Genomic DNA, 22,886 nt, shown 5'->3' with positions numbered 1-22,886 from the left:
GGGAAGGGACTATCTCTTTATCATTTTTGTATATCCCATGCCTGTTACCCTCTCACACTGTCTAGTGCATAGTAGAGTAAATGTTTGTGGAATAAATGAATGGATGAATGAATGAGTTAATTTATTGTCTGAGAAGAGTAGTGATTGGTAAAAGAAGTGGGTGACAAGACTTTTTCAAATACGGCTTGCCAAATTTACATGTAAATGAAGAGCAGAGTGTACATTTCATTTACATTTATATAATGACCACAATTAGAATAACAAACAAGAGGCTGTTTATATATCCAACTGGAATTCCTGAGGCTTCCATATCCATCATAAAGCACTGTGCGGAAATGCTTTCATGAGCTCCTAGATAAGCCACATGTGACATAATTTACCCCAAGCTTTGCAGCCTTCTAGGGGAAAATCCCCACAGATCCCAACTGTCACCTGTGTACAAAGCCACCTAGGTGAAGTTGGAGTATGATATATGTGATAGGGATAGGGGTGCAATTCCATAAGGTTAGGTCAGCTGGGGGCATGCTACCAATTTCTAATGCTCCATAGATTTTCTATGCTATAAAAGCCTAGGCAATCTAGGTGGATCAAGAGTGAAAAAAATAATCAACACAGAGAAGAAAAATGAATGTTTCCTTTTTAATTTAGAAATTACTGGATTTTTATGTCCTTCCTGCATTTACCCAACTGGGGGATTTGAGTAACATCTGAAAAATTGTAATCCATGTCTTTCTTTTTTTCACTTTTTTTGCATTGGTGCAGCTATAGTTTTCCAGATGGTCACACATATAGCACGATAATACAGGTAGGTGTGCACTGTGATGGCCCTACTATAGGCCATAATACTTAATAGCCAGGCTAGAGCCCAGACGCATTGGTTCTAAAACTTTTGCATTTGTTTTTTGCATATGAGCTCCAGCATCTTCACACTGTATTTCATGAATTTCTAGAAAAATAGAGAATTTGGTTGCTATAGAGGTTCTTATCAATTTTATAGAAGTTTCTATAATACAAAGGAAAACCGACTGAGCTGAAAAAAAGTCCCTCCTGAGGAGTAAAGGCCATTCTGCTGTAGGAGAGTTTTATAGGGAAGGGAGGGTAGACATTTCCGCCAGACTTATTGACATATAAACTACATAGGGCCAGAAAGCATTAGAAGAAGAATGTCATTTTAAAACAATTCGGGGGCTTCCCTGGTGGCGCAGTCGTTGAGAGTCTGCCTGCCGATGCAGGGGACCAGGGGTTCGTGCCCGGGTCTGGGAAGATCCCACATGCCGCGGAGCGGCTGGGCCCTTGAGCCATGGCCGCTAATCCTGCGCGTCCGAAGCCTGTGCTCCGCAGCAGGAGTGGCTACAACAGTGAGAGGCCTGAGTACCGCAAAAAAAACCAAAAACAAAACAAAAAAACAATTCGGGAAGAGCCTTGCTTTGTGCCATTTCTTATGAAACAGTCTGGGACCCTGGAACAAGTTATCAGAATTTAATATCCCAGCTAGTTTATGAAAAGCACTGAGTAGCAGGCTTTTTGCTTTAACCTTTAAAAATTTCCAGAAGCTCATTGTCCAGACCATCTCACCCTCCTAGGTTAATGAGGTAGCTAACACGCCACAGTAGAAAACAGCTGCCCAATCAAGTTATGACAAACAAGCAAAAAAAAAAAAAAAGAGGCCTGAAGTTACACAGGCTTTTATTGTCTTTCAAAGAATGTAAGAATGTACAGTGGCATCATCATTCTGTTTCTCCTTGTGATGGATTGCAAAATGAATCAGAAAAGGCACAACACGAATCTGCTCTCAGGACAATGCTTGTAATCAAAATAGGAAATGGTACAAATGTAAGCCATTCTCCTTGCAGTTTAAAGATTATAAATCCCTATTCACCTGTTATGATCCGGAGCCTACTTGTGATTTTTATAGTTCTTTATACGCACAGAATTTGACAACCGCAATGTAAAGGGGCTACAGCTGTTCTTTTTCCGATTTGGATGTTTAATCTGCGCTTGGCGCGTGGCACCCTGGTCTCCGCTGCCCCTGCCCATCTGCAGCCTGAGCCTGCTGCTGACGCCTCGCACAGTTTAGCCCACCAGTCTCTTCCCCTCCCAGGGATTAAAACACAGCACTGACTCCTCCAAGGGGCTCTGAAAAAATTTAGGAGCACTTGTCAAAGGTTTTGTTCTTTCTCAGAGAATTGAACCATCCTCATGTTCGTTATTTAGTTTAAAATGGAAGTGGGAGGTACAGTAGGTTTGGACCCAGAAGACTTGGATTTTTATCTTCAGTGTGCCTCTTTTTAGGAGTTTGACCTTTTCTCCGAGACTGTTTTCTCAAACAGCACGTAACTGCACTACTTATTGCATGGGGCTGTGTTGAAGATCAAAGGAGCTAATGTGTATGATCGTGCTTTGGGAACTACGACGAGCTTTTATTTGAAAATTTAATATTTGTTGAAGTGGTGTTCTGAGACCAGTTGCGACATGTATGGAGGGGAGAGTTACCCACAGCAACAAACAGTGCTCCAGACGCCAGCTGGGTGTCCTCCAATTTAACTGAATTCTGACACTATGTACCTGGAGATGGAATCAGACTCCACAGGTGAAGCGTTCGGTCCTATGAGACTGCCCCCTACCCACCATATCTTCAGATGCCAGTCACAAGCCCGAGATTGATACCTTTACTTCTGACCAACTGGTTATGAATCAGAGTTTCTCAAGATTCCCTCCTTGGGTTTGATTAATTTGCTAGGGTGGCTTACAGAATTTACTAGGTTATGGGTTTATTATCAAAGGCTGTAACTCAGGAGGAGCCAGAAGGAAGAGATGCTTAGGGCAAAGTATGGGGAAAGGGTGTGGAGCTTCCATGCTCTCTCCAGGCTCACCACTCTCCCTGACCTTCACATGTACATCAACCCCATAGCTCTTCTAATAACATCCATTTTGGGTTTTTATAGACGTTTCATTACATAGGCATGATTGATATAATCATTGGCCATTGAGTCAACCTCCAGTCCCTTCCCCCTCCCAGAAAGTCAGGGGATGGTGCTAAAAGTTCCAACCCTCTAATCACATAGTTGGTTCCATTGGCAACCAGCCCCCATCCTTTGGTGCTTTCCCTGTCACTTCATTAATATACCAAGAGACACTTTTATCACTCTCCACACTTAGGAAATTCCAAGCGTTTTGGGAGCTGTTAGACAGGAAATGTGGATGCAGACCAAATATATATTTCTTATGAATCACAATATCACAAATGTAAAATGTTGTTAATAGTGATTTGTGACTGTGTAGATTTCTCAAATACACTGAATACTTTGAGCTAGATTTTTCTTGTTTATAAAAGACTCTTAGCAGTGAATGAAGTCCCTTGGGAGACCCAGTTCTTCTAGTGCACTTGGGTGACGTTGGGTGTAAGAAAAGATATTTCCTTAGCTGTGTCCTAGGGGACAACAGAGGTGATACACTCTCCAAGGTGCTCAGCTTATATCCTGGAAGAATCTTTGTTGGATATTTTGTTGTCACATACATTTTTCATTGTTTTTTCAAATTGAAGTTCTCCAGAGATGACCAAGATAAATATTCACATCCCCCAAATATTTACAGATACAATGTATGAAGTGTTATACTTATTATCTCAACACTTCTCAATTTGAAGTGCTTTCTATTCATCACTGTAGTCGTATCTTGAAAAAGACATCGAGGCTTGCCTATTAATACAAATTTATCAAAAGGATCCTTTTCCTATGCTTTGAGGAGCCCATTTCCCTCTGAAGTGACCGTCCTTTCAAAGTTATTGTACTTTTTGTCTACTGTGACTCTTTCTCATGGCAGGTACCTTGTTGGCAAGTAATTCAAGTTTTTGACTGTGCTATGATGTCACAATTCCTGTTTTCTAGTCACTTTGTCTCTCCCTTGCAGTTGTGCCTTCCTGCATAACCCACGCGGTCTTTCCACTCCAGCAGAACTTCTCATTCCCATGGTTACTGCTGACCAAGAGTCCAATACTCTTAACTGTGGGCATCTTTGAGTTGGATATCCTGACACTTCCACATTTGGGGCAGTGAGAGGCCTGTGTACCGCAAAAAAAGAAAAAAAAAAAATCCCATTTTTATGTAATATCATTTTAACAGAAATGCTCATTTTATGGAGGGAAAATGATAAAAATTTGAATGATTCTTAGGAGCCCCTTATACCCTTTTTATTGCATTTTGATGTGGCTTAATTCATTAACAAAGGGGGATGAGTTGGAACTGTGGCATGTTTTTATCTCCTATCATTATTCAACAAAAGAGAATATTTTTTCAATAAAAATTTTAGAGCAAATTTCCAATTTTCCTTTTCTGAAAAATACATTTTTAAAAACGGAGTAACCTTGGACTCAGTTCAAAATTGGAATTTTACAGGCACTCTTTCAACTTATTTGTTCCTGGAGCAGTACCAGGGAGGTAAGATCTACTATTAGTATTTCTATTTCTATTTCGCAGATTAGGTGAGTGATAGAGAAACAATGTGGGTTGTCTTTGGTCACAGCATAGCTACTTCATCTGTAGGAACTAGGCTAATAAACCAATTGTGTTGAATTCTAAACTCAGTTGCTAAACATCCCCCTTCTCTTTCATCACCCCTATTTTTCTTTGTAAGATTTTTGGAGAATTCACTCTCCTAGACACTTTTTTTTTTTTTTGCGGTATGCGGGCGTCTCCCTGCTGTGGCCTCTCCCGTTGCGGAGCACAGGCTCCGGACGCGCAGGCTCAGCGGCCATGGCTCACGGGCCCAGCCGCTCCGAGGCATGTGGGATCCTCCCGGACCTGGGCACGAACCCGTGTCCCCTGCATCGGCAGGCGGACTCTCAACCACTGCGCCACCAGGAAGCCCCGAGAAAGTTTGAAATATGTCAGGAATTAGTGAAATGTGACACAGAGACATGAAGTGAGCAAATGCTTTAGAAAAATGGCGCTGATAGGCTTGCTTAAACACAAGGTTGCCACAAGCCTTCAAGTACAAATGTCAAGTCCCAACTCTGGAGTAAAGCTGCCTGGGTTTGAATTGGAGCTTTGATACTTTCTAGCTCTAAGGAAGTACTTCGCCTTCTGCTCCTCAGGTTACTTATCTGTAAAAGGAGATAATAACATTTCCTGTCTCAGCACTGTAGTGAGGACTAGAGGGCAATGCCTAGCTTATTGTGAGTTGTCAATAAAGGCATTATTGCTTCAGTGTTTAAAAATCATTTCATATTTCATTATCTTATTTGCTCCTTACTGAGACCTCATTACGTAGGGAACAAAATTATTATCCCTCATTACAACACAGCTAGGACTGAAACCCAGGTCATCAAAATCAAAGCGCGTTTTGCTTTCCACGTCATGATTACCACCATCGTCAGCTAACTTGAACTGAGCAGTACCTGTGAGAGGTACTCTTCTTAGGGCTTTACATTTAATAGCTGTACTACACCAACTTCCCCTTCTGGTTTTAGGGAATAGCCTGTAAACCTACTGAACAAGGCTTAGAGAAAGACTGGTTTGTTATCAATATCAGGGATTTAGTCTTCCCATTTCTCAATGAATATTTACCTTTGTACTTCCCCAAACACTTATTTAAGAAGAAAGTTAAAGTCTTGACTATTAATGCATATTAGTTCTGCACATTGCCTTTGATCAATAAAGGATCACAACAAAAGAGCATATCCAGTATTTAATTTTCAAGTTCCCATACCATTTATTAAATAATGTACGTAGAGAGTAATTTTAATCTCTATTTCATGGAGTCTGAGTGTTTCTGGCTTCTTTTTATTGAGGCACAAGCAGGATATGCTTACATTTATAACTTTTGTTATGCTTTTTGGGTCTGTTTTCTGATTTTCCCTCCCTTTGATGACTTGTCAAAGATAGGTGCCTGCCCCAGGTGTGTCATTACATTCTATTACATCTTGACAATCTGCTGCTTGTCAAGGCTGCACAGTAGTCCTTTGTATCCATGTCCCGAGAGCCCAGGGAACTGCTGAGTGGATCAGGCAACTTGTGAAATATCTGATTGAACTTGGACTCCATCACCCCATCTCAGTGAATCAAGCCACTATAAATCAAAGCTTTGCTCTGCCAGTGGCCTCTGAACTTTCAATACATTTTGTTTTAAAGGACTTTGGTCTGTGATCGTCTCATATTTTATAGGGTGATATCCTGTGAGTACAGGGAAAGAACGAAACAAAACAATCAGGAGAAAGTTATGAGGAACACAAGCAAGGGAAATAGGGACAACTCATATGTGGTATCAGTTATTAATTAATTAATTAATTAATTTTTGGTTGTGTTGGGTCTTCGTTGCTGCGCACAGGCTTTCTTTAGTTGCGGCGAGCGGGGGCTACTCTTCGTTGCCGCGCCGGACTTCTCATTGCGGTGGCTTCTCTTGTTGCGGAGCACGGGTTCTAAGCGTGTGGGCTTCAGTAGTTGCAGCACGCGGGCTCAGTAGTTGTGGCTTGCAGGCTCTAGAGCTCAGGCTCGGTAGTTGTGGCACCCGGGCTCGGTTGTTCCAATGCATGTGGGATCTTCCCAGACCAGGAATCAAATCCGTGTCCCCTGCATTGGCAGGTGGATTCTTAACCACTGTGCCACCAGGGAAGTTCCAGTTTTGTTACTTTTATGGTTATGGTTATGGTTAACACCATAATTGGTGCTCTGTGTAATAGTTACTTCAGTGACCTTCTGGACTGTGTATCCCATGGATGTTTGGTGGAGGTAGTCATAAAAATTTTTATGCCATCTAGAGTTCTGCAAATAAAATGTTTCCACTGGCTTCTGTCTATGCAACAGCAGTTATCTGAGATGCAATTTTTCAGAATATATAATTTTTTTCCTGTAAACAGGCAAAGGAAAGCTGATATGAATTGGTCTTTCTCTGCAGAGTGATACTAAATAATAATATTTTAAGGTTTTTTCTTATTATCAAGGAACATATACTTATTGTATAATATTAGGGAAAAGATAATAAAATCACCCAGAACTGTCTCCACTAAATATAACCATTTTTAATATCTTATTGTATGTCCTTCCAGTCTTTTATATGCATATATTTTATAACCTAGTTATAATTGTGCTTATATAGTTTTATATCTTACTTTTTTCTTTTAACATGATAAATTTTTTATATTGTGATTAGGTTAAGCATTGGATAGACTGTCATTAATCATTTAGTCTATTACCTATGTTGGAAAATTTTGGTTGAGTTCATTTTATTTTTCTATTTAAAATAACCCTGTGATGAATATAAACTTTTATAACATGTATTTGATTATTCCTCTAGTATAGTTTCCTAAAAGAAATTTTGGGGCAAAGGCTATAAACATCTTTAGCGCTCACGATACACACTGACAAATTGCTTTCTAGAGAGGTTTTTAAATTTATCCAATTTTCTGTTCCATCAGAAGCAAATGGAAACAAACATACTATCAATAGCGTGTAGATACCAAGGTACACCTGGTTCTCTTCAGAGAAGTCACTTGGAAAGCTCTTCTTATTTCAGTGCAGTTGCCTTTGTGCCTGCCATTACTTCAGAGAGGCACACAGTCTTGGACACAGAGTAACATTACTCAGTTGACCATCTACTGTAGTCACTGATCTGGGTTCTGAGTAAAATTTGGCTGTTTTCAAAAATTGCAACATGTGTGCTCAAAAAGATTGGCCATCCTTGAAGATACAAAAAAGTATGAATTACCAGTTCTGAGGTTGTACCTTGCTAGCAAGTAACAAACAGCATTTGTTACTTACTTTTCCTTCTTCAAGAACCCTGCCCCTGCTGAATGCTCTTGTGATCATTAAAGCAATGCTCCAGAAAGGCCGGCAGGGAGGAGGAAGACAGAGACAGTGTGGTGCGTGCTGTCCATAGCCACTTGCCCCAGCAGTTTATAAGTAGCTGTGCTCACTTGTCTGATTTGATGCAGAGAACAAATGTAGACCTGCAAATGAGGGATTAACATAGTGTATTCATGATAAGGTAATTCTACTAAAAGAAACAATTTGGTTTTTTATGGAATGCGTTTTACTTGATGACAGAGAGAGAGAGAGAGGGAGAGAGAAGGGGAGAAGGTGAGAGAGAGACAAGGAGCAGAGAGAACGCAAATGCACGTGAGACAAAATGATAATAATTGGGGAAATCCACGCCAAGGGTATATCAGTTATATTGTACTATTCTTGCCACTTTTCCATAGGTTTGAAAAATTTGAAACTGAAAAGCTGAGAAAAACATCTGTAGCGGAGGAAAAATAATTTTCCTTTTACTCTTCTAGGTTATTGGTTCAGATCCACCTGTAATAAAAAGACAGATTAGCAGGAGAAAAACATATTTAATTTACATATGTATGTGCAGGAGCCTCACCAAGATATGAGACTCAAAGAAGTGACCAAAGCAGGAAGCTTTTGTACCTTTTAGACAAAGAAACAATAAATTTGTTTATAATTACCAAGACAGAGGTGTTTGGGCTGGGGTTAGTAAACAGTGAAGAAATAACAAGGTTTGTTTAATATAGCCTGTTATGGCCCCGATTTCCCTGTCTCTGGCAGTAAGTATGTCTTTTACCTCCTTTTACAGAGAAGCGTACCTTTCATATGGGAGATTTATTTCCTGCTTTCGGGGGACAAAGGAAGTTCAGAATGTTCTTCTTGCATTGGCAGTTTCTCAAATACCTTTAATTCAAAATAATAAGTATGCCAATGTAGCATATTTTAGGATGACATATTCTGAACCCCTACACATACAAACAATACCAAAGTGCCTTGAAGAATGATGAAGGAATGACTGAGAATGATCAAGTACCTGACATTAAGGAAGACATGGATCAGAACACACAGGATTTTCATGTGATCATAGGTGGCCTCCTTTGGGATTCCTCCTCTGGGGGTGGGACTCCTGAACTTGAGCTATTTCTTACAGAATAATACCCAGTGGCAGTCTCCTCAAATACATTTTATGGACAGAATTAATCACCCTGATGTAGACAAGTTGGAAAGAATCTGTTTAGATATTTTGAAAGATAAGTTGCCCCTAGCTCTAGAGATCAGCAGAGCTCTGCTTCCCATCTAGATACGTCAGTAAATGATGGAGGGACATAGGAGAAATGATAGGGGAAGACAGAGGAAACGATTGAAGCATTTAGGTCATGGACTAGCTATGCAATTAATAATATTTAAATTGGTCTGATCATCAAGCGTATACCACTTCTTTTTGGCCCATATGTCTTTCTTTTGTTTTGCTTCATGTTTTTGAAATGTTACAGAATAAAATCCTATCTATCTTAGAATAAAATGGCAGAGGAAAAACACATTTTCTATAATTACTGAACTTTTAATTTTTCGTTCTTTTGGTGCATAAACCTTTGTAGAAATGATCATATTAGGAAATATTTTTGGACCAAAACCTAAGAGTATCATATCATCAGGCCCTGTGTCATGTTAACTTTGAACAGACAGGAAAATATTTTCCAATATGATAAAAGAGCAATTCTCAAACTTTAATGGGCATATATAAATTACCTAGGGAGCTTGTTAAAAGTACAGACTTTGAGGTAGTAGGTTTGGGGAGGAGTTTAAGATTCTGCATTCCTCATGAATTCCCTGGTGACGCTGGTGCTCCTGCTTCATGGACCACATTTCAAACAGCAAGTATGGGACAGAACAAGTCTTTAGAGTCAAGCAAGGCATTAACCTCTTTGGGTGTTGGTTTCTTCAACTGTAAAGGGAGAAAATGCATGCATGAAGAAATTCTTATGAAGTTGATATAAAATAAGCATTCTGAAAGTACTTTGTAAACTTTGCCTTCTCTGGTATTAATTTTTTTTAAACTAATATCATATTGCTTTACAAATCCTTCATCTGCATCATTGCTATTCAAGGCTCTTGACACTAATGTTGAAACAATGAGCGAAATTCATTCCTATGGACCTTGCTATTACACCTATTAAGAATTCTGATTATTTGATACCTTGTTGAAGAGCTATGAGTGTTGATTAATTTTTTTCTGAAAAAAAGTTTCTTTTGAATTTTTTGGATTTCCATTTTATATCATCTTTCCTAAGACCAGCTGGAACTGCCTTCCTTTCCCTACCCAAGCCCCAGCCAAAAACAACCAATGGATATTTAGTATTGGATTTGGGGGAAGTGGTCAAACAGTGAAACCATAATCTAATAATTGTAACTATATTATTTTCAAATATAATCTTTTAACACTGTGGAATGAGAGAACACTAATTTTTGAAGAACAAAGATAAAGCAATTGAACAGCTACTGAATATCAACAGGGCTTTCAGAAAACAGGCAGTGCTAAGATTCCATCCCAATTAAAAAATTAATTAAAGTATTACAGAACATAGAAATTCTTTTGGAAATAAAATTTTAACACTGAAGTTAAATTCAAAGCTCAACAAGTTCTGTTTCCTAGAGATGTTATAAGGATATATATATATATATATATAAAATGTTATAAGGATATAAATATATATATATATATATATTTATTAATAGGAAGTTCCTGGACAGTGGTCAAAAGGGATAACAGCAGAACTGGCTGGATGGGAGGCTGAGCCATTTGTCTTAGACTCCCACATTTGGTTACAGACTCAAGTGTCCATAGAAAGAAATTATTTTCCAGTACTTATGAGAACAGAACTGAGATGCCTTGCTGGTGTGAGTCTAGAAACAAAAAGGAGTTTCTTAAACGCCCCTGTCTTTAACTGACTACCATTATATTAATAACTAACCTGAGGGAACATGATGGCAATGATGATGATCTCTGGGTGGAGTGGGGTAAAAGAGGAAACTATTTGATAAAGGTGAGAATTAAGCAAATGGTCCACAGGGAAATCAAGGTCGTAATTTATTTCAAAGTTTCAAAATATTTATATCTTGCATAATTATGACTACACAAATCTAACATATACGTAAGGCTAAATTATTGATTCCTTTACAATCTCACCGTATAATGAAAAATTCAGCACTAAATATTTTATTCCCTTTTTTCCTTTTCATGTTATTAATGTACTCTGAGATCTTATTTTTTCCATTATTTTTAAAATTTACATTTTCTTGTTTATTTTACTCTGTATATGGGTCCCATCTTCTTACTCTATCTTCAGACCTCCTTGTTGTTAACTGAGGTCTTGAGTAATGGCTCTTGACTCATTATCTTGTCAAATATATGCATTTGTGTTGAGTCATTTAAGGGGAGGGGATATGAAGGATCCAGAGGAAAGAATACAGATGTTAGTGAAATAACTGATGATATCAGCCATACCACATAGGGCTATCTCTATAAGGATTGAGAAAGTATATTATCCATTTTATAATTAAAAAAATCTGCATTTATATTATCCATATCTGTATATGGTATGTGACTAATCCTTAGTGAATACACATGAATATGCCCATATACTGTAAGTGGACTTGGGTAGACCTGGTGTACTTTAGTCAACGTTGAAAGAGCAAGACAGGTGAAAGAGGCGGCAATGGTTGTTTTATAAGCTGTTTAACTAAGTAAGACGAATTTGAGCAAGAGTCAGGCCAAACTTGTTGAGAACATTTATTGCTGCCAGTTGAGATTAACGAAGTGTAGACCCTCTTTGCCAAGAGGGGCACCACCTCATTCTTTTGGCATAGGCCTTTGTTGCTGGGCTGTCACAGTCAGGCTGGCGAGATGCCATTGGCCCTTTTTCTGGAACGTCTCGGTGGTGTTGCCTGCTCTCCAGTGACTAGCTTTTGCTGCACAGTTTGAAGCCGCTTCATTTTTGTTTTTTGCCTTCGAGCAGTTCTCTGTTTTTTAGTTTTTAAGAAACTATCCTCTAATTGGTATAGAAAGTCTTCAATTTGTCCAACCTAGAAGAAATAAACAGATACAACAAGATTCGTTGTTGTTTCCCCAGGTTTTGTGTACTTAGGAAAATGGTGAGGAACTTAAAAGTAAACGGCACATACAGGTCCATGTTGGAACAGAACTGGCGGAGACAGACACAATTAAGTGTAAAAGCCCCCTTTTTGTTTTAATTTCAGGGTCCTTTGTTTTAGGAACGTGAAGCAGACATGCAGGAATTTGCTTTACCACTCAGTGGTAATGAGTGGTATCCCCATATTGGGGATGGGACTGGGGATTATCATCACCTGCTGTCTTTACTGGTCAGTAAAACCAGGGATTTCGAAAAGGAATAAATGGTGAAAAATTATTCAATTTTCTAAAAGAATAATGAAACAAAATCTACTCCCCTCAAAACCAGAGATTCTAGCACTGGTATACCCCAGGCCAACTTGGGAGAAAAATGAATATTCCACATTGTCTTAGCAAGAGCCATTTCTCTTTTAAATCAAAAGTTGAAATAAAATAAGATAAAATAACGATATACAAAACAATAGTTCTTAGAAATAAATTGTCTTTCTCCAAAGAAAACTTATCATTATTCAGTGACAGTTGGTTGAATGTATTATACTATTTGTCAGAGTAAAACAGTTTACATATCTGCTGAGTTGGGCTTTCATGATGAAAAACAATTCATACTTAACCCTGATTCCCAAAACCTGCATATTGTATTAGTCTAAAATCACTCACTGAAGAACCTGTTGTCGTAAAGTTAGCTCAAAGCTAGAGCACTTACTCTTCAAGGTATATTAACATATTGTCTACTTAAGATAAAAGCACTTACAAGTTCAATTTTCCAATTTTGAGCTCTACTTTTAAATCACTTGATTTATCATTCAGAGTAATATCCAAAAGATAATTCAGATTGTCAAAAAGAGAGTAATAAATGGTAGCACTCATTTATATGTTATAGTTAGGTCTTCTATCACACAAGGTGATGAAAACTGTCCATTGGTTTCCTTAAGAAAATAAGATAATTTATTTATGTGAAAACAATTCTTTTTGAAAACCTAAAATTACTTCAGGTAAATTTTTCCAAAAGTACATATTTACGATATCTGATTATTGCAGCAATCATCAAAATGATTTGACAGAATATTTTGGGATCCTGTCATGAAGTCAATGCATTATTCTAGGTATTCCATCCACTTTTACTATCCAACTTACACCAAAACCATAAGTAAAAAATTAACACAGAGCACAATCAAAATAAACACGATGGATAGCACTTTACTGTTGCTTCGATAGAGTTGATTACTTACTCATGTTATTTGCGCTGAAAATGTATGGTTTAAGTCAAAGCTCTTTACAGTGATAATGTTTGCAGTTAGTCCAAATACAGTTACAATTACAACCCTAATGCAACAAGAAGAGCTTCCTTCAATGATACAGAAAAATAATTGTTTTAAAATATCCATTAGATGGCTGCTATCTTTTTTAAAGATTGTGTTTATTAAGAGCAGTGTTGACTAACTGGTTTGCCTTTCATTAAAAAAGGCAAAGAAGAAACACAAGCTATGTCATTGGAATAGAGAGTACTGCTGAATTAAACTGGGAGGTCTAGAGTACAGACTGTGTACATGTCTCACCTGGCCTAAGGTGTTAACCTCCTGCCTGGTCTGTCTACATGCTATCCTTTTAACCCATTCTCCTAATAATACTGGAATGATCTTTTTAAAATGTATATCTGGTCACATTTCCCCCTGCTTAAAATGCCTAAGTGGATTCCCAAGCCCTTAACATGATCTACACAGCTCTGGGTGATCTGGTTACACTTCTGTCTCTAATTCTGTCTCCTGTCACTACATTTGCCTTAGCCCTGTGGTACATCTCTCAGTTTTCTAAACACAACCGTGCAGCATTCTCTGCACCCTTGATCTTCCTAATTCTATGTCCTCTGATGGAATACTCCCATTGGAACCCTTACATATCCTCTGGATTTCAGGTTCAACATCAGTGCCTCAGGGACATACTTCTTGATAACCCAGACCAGGTTGGGGCTCTCAGTAACATATTCCCACAGCAGCCAATTCATCTCTTTGCATATTGTAAGTTTTTACTTAATTGTTTATAATGATTTATATAATATCTATCTTCCCGTCTGGGCTTGCTCCATAAGGCAGGCAGCTAGGTCCATGGTGTTCACTATTCCCAATAACTAGAATATGGTAGACCCTCAACAATCCTACTCTCTGATAATAGAGCTGAAGACATCAGTGTGTTCAGAAACCAATGTGTTTTTCCATACTCAAAGTGATGACTGGTATGAAGCATATCAGAAGGCTTTCTTTTCTCTTAAAGATTAATCACTTTCATATCCCATCATTCTATTACCATTGTTTAGCTTTGAGTCTAGGCAAGGTAATAACAAGGTGTGGTCTCCATACTTGAAACAGCCAAAAGTAGAAAGGGCACTGGGAAAGGAGTCAGGAGTGTTGAGTTCTGTTCTTGGCCTGGCTTATAATCTTGATCTGTGACACCAGAAAAGTCACTGGCCTTTCTGAGCTTCAGTTTTCACCAGCCTTTAGTAAAGAAAGGGTTAGCCCGGATAATTTCCAAGGACACACCAAGCCAAAAAATTCCATGACTTGTACTCACATCAGATTTAAGTTTGTCCAGTCTTAAGATGTGCCCTTAAAATTTTCAAACCAGAGGTTATTCTCTTAGATTATACCATTAGATGAATGACAGAACATGCAGTAAAGTAAGTCAGTTTTAGCTTCTGTACTTACTGAAGTGTAGGAGAGCTGCAACATGTTTTTAGTAAAGCTGGTTCTTTATTTTCTTTTTTTAAGTCAAGGAAAGAAAAATGATGGTTGAAGAGAAAATAGATTCATATAACTAAGAAGAACAGATTGCAAATGATAGAAATTTCTATAAAGCCCTTAGGGAAATAAAACACAAAGAAATATGTAAGGAAGGAAATGAGCCAGTTTTTGGAGCAGAGGCCTTATTAGACCTTCTTTTTAGTATAGGGTCTACTTGCTTAACTATATCAGATAGTCTCCTTGGTCATTCTGGGTCTAATTTTCCCATTTGCAAAATGGGCAGATAACATTTTCTTGTCTATCTGTGCGCCAGTGCTGACTTGGCATTACTGAGATGTGAATATCAGACCAAATGAGTTTGTAGAGAATTTGGGGATTCCAGATGATTGAGGGGAACTGAAGTTCTCAGTAAAAGGGCAGATTCTCACCTATCATATGGTTGTCAATCATAATCCTCATCAAAGAGTTAGGAAATTGTTATCGACTAGTTTCTGAGGATTTTTAAATTCTTATGCACAAAAGTCTGTCAGTCATGACTTACTGTGGAGTCAAAAGTTCATAACAAAGATGACTTTGAAACCATAAAAGAGAAGACAGCCTGAGAAGTACAGGAGATTTCAAAGTTGAAATTCTAACAGTACAAAAACAAATAATACCAATTAAGAAGAAATGTGGAGGTAACTAAACAGACCAATATGTATTACAGGAAAATTTCTAGTCAGCTCAGATCTCAAAGGAAGTGCTTTCATTCTTTCATGAAAATATTTATTAAACATCTACTGTGTACAATATTTGGCACTGTACTAAGGTGATAAGCAAAAATATCGAGATGGTTGTTTATGAGGAACTCATTCATGTAGGAGAGGCCGTTAATGAAAACATGATTGCAACAAAGCATGAATGTTTTTATAAGAATTATGTACAAAAAGTTGTGTTAGCAAAAATGTCAGAACAGTGAGTTCTATCTGAAGGAATGTGGAGGTGTATTGGAGGTGATAGGAGCTGGGTCTTTGCCAGGACAAGAAACTCATTCCAGACAGAGGAAATGGCATCCAAAAAAGCAAGGTTGTGAAAGAACATGGGCTATTTGATAGGGGTGGGTCACATAGCATAGATGTGGGCATGGGGGAACAGAGAGTAGAGATACACACAGCAGGAAATATAGATTGGGGTCAGCTTATAAAAAGTTGAAAAATACTTAGCTATGTGGTTAGGAAGATAAATCTGGTGCATTGTGTGGGGTGGAATGCAGCCAGGGAGACTAGAAGCAGGTGGATCAATTAGGGCCCAGTGCAATATGATATGAAAAATACTATTGGGGCCTGCATCAAGGATTTAAGAGATGTTTGGGAAGTAAGAGCTATAGTCTTGATGAAAAATTCTGTGTTGGGGTTAGAAGGCAAGCAGAATTAGTAATGACTCTGAAGTTTCTCATTTGAGACATTGATGGTATCTTAATGAGGTAAGGAATAAAATTCAATGAACAGTTTTAGGGAAAAAGGATGAGTCTGATTAGTGAGAAATGTAAGAGGTAGAAAAAGGTCCCATAATCAGGAATGTGTTAAAAAAAATGGACCTATAATAATAGCCTAGTACTAGGCTAAAAGTCAGAATGATGAAAACTCCTAATAGAAAAGAAAAAACCCACTATTTTGTAGTTTACCATGTGAAAAGCATTTTGGCAGTTAAACAGCCCTAAGAAAGACAAACAAAAAATGACGCTTTCAGTTATTCAGAACAAAAAGGTGGTCATGGCAGAGAGACAGCCTGCTGGGTCAAAGTCAGATGTATCTGGGTTGGAATCCCAGCTCCAGCATGTTCTTGGTGACTTTTGGGCAAACTTATTTAATTTCTTGGAACAAAAGTTTCTTCATTGTCAATTGCTTCACAGGGTCCTAATGAGATTAAATTAAACAATTTATGTGAAGTATTTGCATAGGTTTGAATTGCTATTATTTAGTGGTAGTATTAGTACTTGAATCTGGAAGTGTATGCCCAGTAAATAGAAAAAAATCCAAATAAATAAAACATACCTATAAAAGTGAAATAAAGTTAAAAGTTAAACAACTTTATCTAATAGTTCTTGTGTTTTTGACCTCCACTCTGTGGAGGTTGCTGCCTCAGTAACTGTGCTAAGTGTAGGTGTTTGACATACTTTAAAGTCTTGTGATTAGGTCTCAAAATTCCACTATATAACAGACAAAATTAAGAGGGGGCAGAGAAAGGAGTGGGAAGATATGAGTTTCTGATATTACATATTAGCTGCAAATTCAATGTAAATCAACAGTATTCCCTGGTTACCCAAAACTGATCTGATTATAGACTACAATATTTAAAATGTGTCTCAAAGGGGGCAATAGTTTTTTCCTTTTTCTGGTCAGGTCCTGTTTCATATGGGCTATCATGCTCGGTTCTGGGTATGTCCAGGGTCTTAACTCCAATTTGTATGATGAAACGTTGGAGGATCTGGAGGTGTTTACTGGGGAGAAGAGAATACATAACAGGAATCTGTGATATCTTTAGGTATATCAGAATTTTTATGTGAAGGGGTGATGAATTTGTTTTGTGTTAGTTTATACATTTGAAAGAGTACTATCTAGAATTACGAGTTTGATTCTCAGTTCTTTCACTGGTGATGTGACTTAAATTCTGAACTTTAATTTTCTCATCTCTAGTGGAAATAACAAATTAATAACCAGAGTCTATTTACAGGGTTTTTGTGAGGATTAAATGGCTTGATGTTTGTGGAAAGCTCTTCATAAATGTCTAAGCCCTCTACAAGGATTATAATAGCACATTGTGTAGTGCCTGGTGGTTTCATAATAGGTTCTCAGTAAATATTTGTTGAAGTGATAAACAGCTGAATGAGTAGTTAAATGAATAAAAAAGTAGATATTATATTTTCACAACTGTATAAAAAATGGAAGGGGTTTTAGGGTAAGGTATAGTGACCCTCATCACCAGAGATTGGAAATCAAACATTAGATGACTTTTTTGGCAGGTATGAATTATTTGGGTCATGTGTGAGCTGAGGGTTGGATTAAGGAAGCTTTTAACATCCATTCCAACTTTAAGGTACTACTTTAATGATGTTTAGTTTGGCCTGGATTCACTGTATAGAAATGTGCTCAGTGCAAGAAGGACCCATTGCAATTTGCCTTGTACCACATTGGAGAAGCACTATGGAAATGGGAGGGATCCAACCACTTCTGTTGTTGTAGTTTTATATATAAAGAAAGGTATCGAACTGGTTGATATAAACCCCCATGGATACTAGGGTTCTCAGTACTTCGTTGTATTTTACTTATAAAATGATCATATCTATAAGACCTATATCTTTTTCTCCAGATGTATCAATATTTTATCTTGCATCCAAAGGACCCCTATTATGGATTAGCTTAACACTAGAAGGTAGTTTATAGCACACTTTCCTTCTTACCCTATTAACTGCTTCAGATTATTCAATCATCAGATTATTCGTTTTCTCAGTTAATGATTTTTTTAGCGTATCGAAACTTAAGATTTTTCTACTAGATTCCAGGATAAAATGCAACGTTTTTACAGATTAAAATGTTTTCCCACATAAAACCACTTCATAGTCACTTTCAGTATAGGCGTGATAAAACGTACTTGAATATTTTCTCCAGTAGTCTTTTACTATAAAATTGGTTTGTATCTTTTGTGTAGGTGGGAAGTATGGGGATGCCTTGAGGTCAGGAGACCCTCTGTTCACTTGAGAGCTTTCTTGTGAAGGAGGATTGCTACTGACTCACTCTCATTTTGTGGGGCTGACTGTGGCTTCATTTGCACATTGATCCAACCTATTTTCATTTGGTAATTGAAGGCATGTGAGCCAGAGGTGAAAGCAATAGTACCAGTTTCCATTTCTTATGCAAAGGCTGGCCATGAGACCAAGGGCATTGCTGGGGGAGAAACTGAGTTTTAGAACATAGAGAGTTAGAAATGGGGACAAACTAAGGAAAAAAATGACAAGAAGCTCAACACAAGCAAAGCTGATAAGAGATGATAACAGAAAGGGACACACAGCCATGGCCTAATAGAGCTTTGGAAGGGGAGTCATTCAGATGTGGTGAGGGGGAGGAGAGTCACTGTGAAGATCTGGGTGGCCCTTTCCCTCCCAGAGTCATTTAAAATGAAACACTACTGGGATGAGTTGAATTTCGTTCCCTCGAAATTCCTGTGTTGAGGTCTTAACCCCCAGTATTTCAGGATGTACCCTTATTTGGAGATAGGGCTTTTATAGAGGCCATCAAGTTAAAATGAGGTCTTTAGGGTGGGCCTTAACCCCAAATGACTGGATAACGGGATATTTGGACCCAGTCACTCACACAGGAAGACTAACTTATGAAGATGAAGGCAGTGGTTGAGGTGATGCTCCTACAGCCAAGGTATGATAAAGATTGCCAGCAAACCACCAGAAACGAGGGGAGAGGCATGGAACTGATTCTTCCTCACAGCCCTCAGAAGGTACCAACCCTGCTGACACTTTGAATTTGGACTATCAACTTTCAGAACTGTGATGATAAACTCCTGTTGTTCAAGCCACTCAGTGTGTGGTACTTTGTTACAGCAGTCTTAGCAAATTAATACAGCTGTAGACAGTCCCTGACTTATGATGGTTCGACTCAGAATTTTTCAACTTTATGATGATGCAAAAACGATATGCATTCAGTAGAGACCGGATTTTGAATTTTGGTCTTTTCCTGGGCTAGCAATATGGGGTCTGATACTCCTGTGATGCTGGACAGCCGCAGTGAGCTGCAGCTCCCTGTCAGCCCTGTGACCCGAGGGTAAACAACCCATACACTTATAACCATCCTGTCCCCATACAACCATCCTAGTTTTCACTTTCAGTACGGTATTCAGTACCGTAAATTACATGAGCTACTCAATACTTACTATAAAATAGGTTTTGTGTTAGATGATCTTGCCCAACTGTAGGCTAATTTCAGTGTTCTGAGCACATTTAAGGTAGGCTAGGCTAAGCTATGATGTTCAGAAGGTTAGATGTATTAAATAATTTCCAACTTACAGTATTTTTAATTTATGATGAGTTTATTGAAATGTAACCCCAGTGTAAGTTGAGGAGATCTGTACTAAGCCATATAGCTCAATTAAGTTCTAATTTTCCCCTCATACATAACTTTGATAATTTCTACCTTTCACTTTTCCTGTCGGTTGATGCTCCCTACTTTGTTGGTGTCCCCTGCACAGGCTTAGTATATACCTTGGGAAACAGTGTAGTTTCTTTCCAATAATGGCAATTAGAGGAGGTTGATCTCAAACATAAACGCATGGGTAGATTACGCAGAGAAGGAAGACACTGGGCTTGAAATGGGACTTCCTATTGGATTTCATGTAGTCTGGATTTAGGAGAGAAGATTAGGTATGTTTGTACCTGTTCATGCATCAGGAATTGGGTGCACAAAGGATTTTTTTTTTTAATAAAGCTTTTAAAGATGTCTTCTAAGAAGACAAAAGATAGATGAAATAAGAATTGGATCCTCAGGAATAAATATCATGTTTCTCTGACTGTAGTGGTGGTTACAGAAGGAGGATGTTTTTCCAGCGGTTAGCAGTGTGGACCACAGTGGATTTGATAACATTAGTTTCCTTGCTCTGTTCCAGTTTAGTTTCCAGACCAAATGCTTTTAAATATTTATCATCCAAAATGGTTTGAATTTTAATTCTTATTAGAATGACAATTGTTTTCAAACAGGCTTGAAATTAATTTCTAAAATAAACTTAGTTTCTGAAACAGAGTTGTTTCTGCTATTCATAGTATAGCAGTTTCCTTTAGCTTTTGGCTAGCATTCAAATAGGCAAACAAGCCTCATATTTCTCCATTTAAATTTAGTGAATTTTGTATGTTAGTTGGTATTTTAGTCATAAAAAAGTACAATGTGGAAATCTAAGTCATCTACTTGTGATATGTTATAAAATGTGCAAAAAACTTCCAGCTAAACTGTATTACCAAGTCCTAATTGAAAATTCCCATAATGATAGCACTTTAAAGAAATTATGTTTAGTATACAGTTAAAGCGCAATTATGAAACCTTGCTATCACTTCGTTCATGAAACAATGTATCATGGCTTTTTAAAATTTTAGTTTTGGGGACTTCCCTGGTGTTCCAGTGGTAAAGAATCCGCCTTCCAATGCAGGGGATGCAGGTTCGACCCCTGGTGGGGGAACTAAGATCCCACATGCCGTGGGGCAACTAAGCCTGCGCGCCACAACTACTGAGCTCTTGAGCCTCAACTAGAGAGCCCGTGTGCCACAAAGTACAGAGACCACGTGCCCTGGAGCCCGCGCCATAACTAGAGAAGAGAAAACCTGCATGCCACAACTAGAGAGAAGCCCGCGCGCTTCAGTGAAGAGCCTGTGTCCCCCAACGAGCGCCGCAACGAAAGATCCCATGTGCTGCAAGGAAGATCTTGTGTGCTGCAACGAAGAACCAACACAGCCAAATAAATAAATATTTTAAAAAATAAAATAAAATTTTATTTTTCCACATTGAATGGCATAATTTATTTGGAGGTTTGAGTATATGTTTTTTAAACTTTTTATTTTGAGATAATTGCAGATTCACATGCATCAGTAAGAAGTAATACAGGAAGAATCTGTGTATTCTTTATCAGTTTGCCCTAATGGTAACATCTTGCAAAACTGTGGTAGAATATTACAGCCAGGATATTAACACTGATACAGTCAAGATATAGAACAGTTCCATCACCACAAGATCTCTTGTGTTGCCCTTTTATAACCACACCCACTTTCCTCCTGGCTCCACCTCCTTAATCCCTGGCAACCACTAATCTGTTGTCCATTTCTGTAATTTTTTCATTTTAAGAAGATTATATAAATGGAATCATATAGTATATAACTCCATTATTCTCTGGGGATTTATTCAGTTTGTTGTGTGTATCAACAGTTTGTTCCTTTTTATTGCTGAGTAGTATTCCATGGTATGGATGCACCACAGTTTAATGATTTACTCTTTGAAGGATATCTAGATTACTTCCAATTTTTGGCTATTATAAATTAAGTTGCTATGAACATTTGTATACAGGTTTTTGTGTGAACATTAGACTTCATTTCCCTGGGATAAATAAATGCTCAGGAGTATAATTGCTGAGTCATTTGTTAGTTGCATAATTAGTTTTTTTAAAGAAACTGTCATATTGTTTTCCTCAGTGGCTGTATTGTTTTACATTCCCACCGGCAATGTGTGAGTGACCCAATTTCTCTGCATTCACACCAGCATTTAATGCTGCTACTAATTTTTATTTTAGCCATTTTGATAGGTGTGGAGTAATTTATCGCATTGAGGTTTTAATTTGCATTTCCCTAATAGCTAATGATATTGAATATGTTTTAATGTGCTTATTTGACATTCTCTTTGGTGAAATGTCTGTTCATGTCTTTTCCCCACTTTCAAATTGAATTAACTTTTTAAATTTTTACTGTTGAATTTTGAGAGTTCTTTATAAATCGAAATACTTGTCTTTTTTTGGGCATGTGGTTTGCAAATATTTTCTGTCATTCTGTAACTTGTCTTTTCATCCTTTTAAACAGAATCTTTCACAGAGTAAAAGTTCTCAATTTTGATGAAGTCTAATTTATCAATTAGATTTTTAGGGATCATACTTTTGGTGTCACGTCTAAGAATGCTTTGCATAGACTAAGATTCCAAAGATTTTCTCCTATGTTTTTTTCTAAAAGTTTTACATTTTGAGTCAATATTTGTATCAAGTGTCAGACTTAGGTCAAATTTTTTGTTTGTTTTCACCTATGGATGTACAAATACTCTTGCACCATTTATTGAAAAGCCTATCTTTGCTTTATTGAATTGCTTTTGTGCCTTTATAAAAAAATCAATTGAGCATATTTATGTGAATTTACTTACGGTTTTCAATTTTGTTTCATTGATCTTTGTGTCTACATTCCACTAATACCACGAAGTCTTGATTACTGTAGCTATATAAAAAGTTTTGAAATCCAGTAGACTGATTCCTTTCAGTTCACTCTTTTTCTAAAGTGTCTTAGCTATTCTGTTTACTGTGGCTTTCCATAAATTTTAAAATAGTCTTGTTTTTATGAAAATTCTTACAGAGATTTTAATAGGAATTGCATTAAATCATCAATTTTGAGAGATTGATGTCTATACTGTGTTGAGTCTTCCAGTCCATGAACACAGCATGGCTCTCCATTTA

General features: G+C 37.7%; 1 protein-coding gene across 1 annotated transcript in view; it reads right to left on the bottom strand.

Moving 5' to 3' along the window:
- Positions 1 to 11,532: 11,532 nt before the first annotated feature.
- SPATA16 (spermatogenesis associated 16) overlaps positions 11,533 to 22,886 on the bottom strand; it is a 223,157-nt gene continuing 211,803 nt past the window's right edge. Inside the window, exon 10 of the mRNA XM_029215182.1 lies at positions 11,533 to 11,849. Coding sequence (XP_029071015.1) covers positions 11,658 to 11,849 — 192 coding nt within the window. The 3' untranslated portion in view covers positions 11,533 to 11,657. The remainder of the gene's footprint in view (positions 11,850 to 22,886) is intronic.

The sequence above is a fragment of the Monodon monoceros genome, unplaced genomic scaffold, assembly GCF_005190385.1.
Source record: "Monodon monoceros isolate NGI ecotype Baffin Bay Population unplaced genomic scaffold, NGI_Narwhal_1 Super_Scaffold_11, whole genome shotgun sequence".
NCBI classification, from domain to species: domain Eukaryota; kingdom Metazoa; phylum Chordata; class Mammalia; order Artiodactyla; family Monodontidae; genus Monodon; species Monodon monoceros.
Note: the sequence above shows the minus strand (reverse complement) of the source record. Positions and strands in the feature narration are given on the sequence as shown.